The sequence below is a fragment of the Gekko japonicus genome, unplaced genomic scaffold (genome assembly GCF_001447785.1).
Source record: "Gekko japonicus isolate JY-2015 unplaced genomic scaffold, Gekko_japonicus_V1.1 scaffold131, whole genome shotgun sequence".
Taxonomy (NCBI): domain Eukaryota; kingdom Metazoa; phylum Chordata; class Lepidosauria; order Squamata; family Gekkonidae; genus Gekko; species Gekko japonicus.
In genome coordinates, this window is record NW_015167061.1 from 3,199,465 (window position 1) to 3,201,888 (window position 2,424).

Genomic DNA, 2,424 nt, shown 5'->3' on the forward strand with positions numbered 1-2,424 from the left:
AAGGGGCTAATTCTTAAAACTCAGACAACACCGAAGCTTTCAAGTTTTGGAGTGACTCAGATCACTGGCCGTGGATTCTCTTTTCAGCCCCCCGCCCAAGCGTGACGCCTTCTCCAGGCCTACCGTATGACGATGGGCACACACTCAATGTTGGCAACTTTGGACGTGAAAGGCGAGGCCACAGAAGCCTCTGCTTCCGAGAGCGAGATCCCCACATCAGCGGCCTTCAGGGCTCCACAGTCATTGGCACCATCCCCGCACATCCCCACGCAGTAGCTGCAAGCAGAACACACACCCACACACACACACATTTGGCCACGGGGAGGCCAGACCGGGTCTCCTCCCATGCTTCCCTCTGGCGGATATGTCACATGGGTCAGCTACTGATGGCCTCTTGCATCAGCCCTCCGAGGCCCACAGCCTCCCCCTCCTCCCTGTCACGTGTCAAGGGCTGCGGGTCCTCTCCTCAGCTAGCCAGCGGCACGCAAGGTCCTACTGGCCTTGTGCTTGGCCCTGCTGCTTTCCAGGGTTTCCGGCCACGTGTCGTTTTGGGTTTGCCTGGCCACTTCCTACCTGGCCCCACACTCTTCTGGGAAAGGAGGGAGGGAAGAGCCACAGGCTTACTTCAGGCCTTGCAGACTGCGAACCAAGAGAGCTTTCTGGTCAGGTGACATCCGGGCAAAAATTGTGGCTCGTACCAGTATCTGCCCAGAAAAGACAGACGTGCATTGATATCTGCCAGCCGCTGCCTGCCCCCCTGTGCAGAGTGCATGCAAGCCACACGCATCCCGCAGGCCAGGGGCTCTTCTGACAAGAAGAAGATGAAGAAGAAGAGGAGGAGGAGGAGGAGGAGGAGGAGGAGGAGACTGGATTTCCCTTCCCCTCCCCACAACAGACACCCTGTGAGGTGGGTGGGGCTGAGAGAGCTCTGACAGAAACTGCTCTTTTTCAAGAACAGCTCTGACAGAACGATGGCTTGCCCAAGGTCATCCAGCAGCTGCGAGTGGAGGAGTGGGGAATCAAACCCGGTTCTCCCAGATTAGAATCTGCACTCCTAACTACGACACCAAGCTGGCAATCGAAACATCCACCCAATGTCTTGTGCAGCCTCTGCCCGCAGACCCAGGGAGCTGCAAACTTCTCACAGTGTCTTGTGAGGAAGCAGCTACAGGAGCGAGGGACACAGAGGCAGGGAGGGTACCTTTGGCAGGAGATCACGGAAGTGCTCACAGACCACGGCAAAGGATTTCCCATTCAAGGCAAAGTGAGAAGGGTGCCGTTCCAGAAAGTAGCTCTCCTGCTGGTAGGAACCCTGCAAGAATTAAGAAGCCAGGCCTCTTCAGGCTTCTCTCGCCCACACGCCCAGCCTGTTCTGGCCCCAGTGCCCCCTTCTGCAACGCCTCCCTCTCCGGATCTCTGAGACGTGTCTCAGACTCCCCTTGGTCTGGCGGAGGGGCAAGACCTGAAACAGGACGAGGCAGGGGAGGGGCTCTCCTGACGTGGCTGGACACCGAGGGAGCTAAAAGCCCCCAGCCTCTATGGGCCTGGAGAGGAAGGAGGAGTGCAGTGGAGCCCCCTCCTCACCCCGTGCCAGACTGGAGCACAAGCCTTCCTTCCGTGCCGCTGACTCCCCCCCCCCACTGTGTCCCCAGTCTCCTCCTGGAGCAATAGAGCACCCACCACACACACACCGCAAGAGGGGCGGGGCCCGGGGCCCTGCCCACTGCCCGCAGGAGACCTTACCTCCAGCGGCTGTGGGGGAGGCTCGGCGGGGATGAATCGGAGGGCAGACGGCTGGCCATCGCTGGGAGGCAGGGCGTTCACAAAGACCACCGGCTCCCCCGGCTCCACCATCCGGCAGCTCCTGGCCACGTTCACTGCAGTCAGCATGTTGTCCCCTAATGGGGAAAGGGAGAAGAGGACAGTCTGGATGTGTAGCAGAGCAGAGCGCAGGCAATTTAACTGCAGAGAAGCGCCAGACGTTCTTGATCTAGGCCACAGCGCACACCCTGGAATCGGCACTTTTTAAAATTTGTTTTCACACAAGCACCTCTACATCGCCGTTCTGTAGTCCGAGAGTGCCAAGCCTTGAGTTCCCGGGGGGGGGGAGCTCCCCTCCCCCCCCACTTTGCTTTCCCCTGCTTGCAGGTCAGTCAAGTACACTGTATTTATTTCGGAGCCATCTTTAATTTTTAACTTGACTGTTTTATTCTCAGTTTTATATTGTATTTTTTGTTATTATCAAGTGCCCTGACCCCTGTGGACTCAGGGAAGGGCAGTTTATACATTGAGATTCTCACTGAATAAAGATCTAAGGAAAGGAGGTGGGCCTTCAGGCAGGGGCACCATCCTTGACCCTGACAGACCCCCAGCCCAGCGACCCCCCCCCCCGCTTCCGAGGCTTCGGGGCAGGAGGCCTTCCGG

General features: G+C 58.2%; 1 protein-coding gene across 1 annotated transcript in view; it reads right to left on the reverse strand.

Moving 5' to 3' along the window:
• ATP13A2 (ATPase type 13A2) overlaps nt 1–2,424 on the reverse strand; it is an 18,257-nt gene that overhangs the window by 3,125 nt on the left and 12,708 nt on the right. Inside the window, exons 20-23 of the mRNA XM_015412583.1 lie at nt 1,744–1,898; nt 1,202–1,312; nt 625–704; nt 124–276 (exon numbers count right to left, since the gene is read on the reverse strand). Of these exons, the coding sequence (XP_015268069.1) occupies nt 124–276; nt 625–704; nt 1,202–1,312; nt 1,744–1,898 (499 nt within the window). The remainder of the gene's footprint in view (nt 1–123; nt 277–624; nt 705–1,201; nt 1,313–1,743; nt 1,899–2,424) is intronic.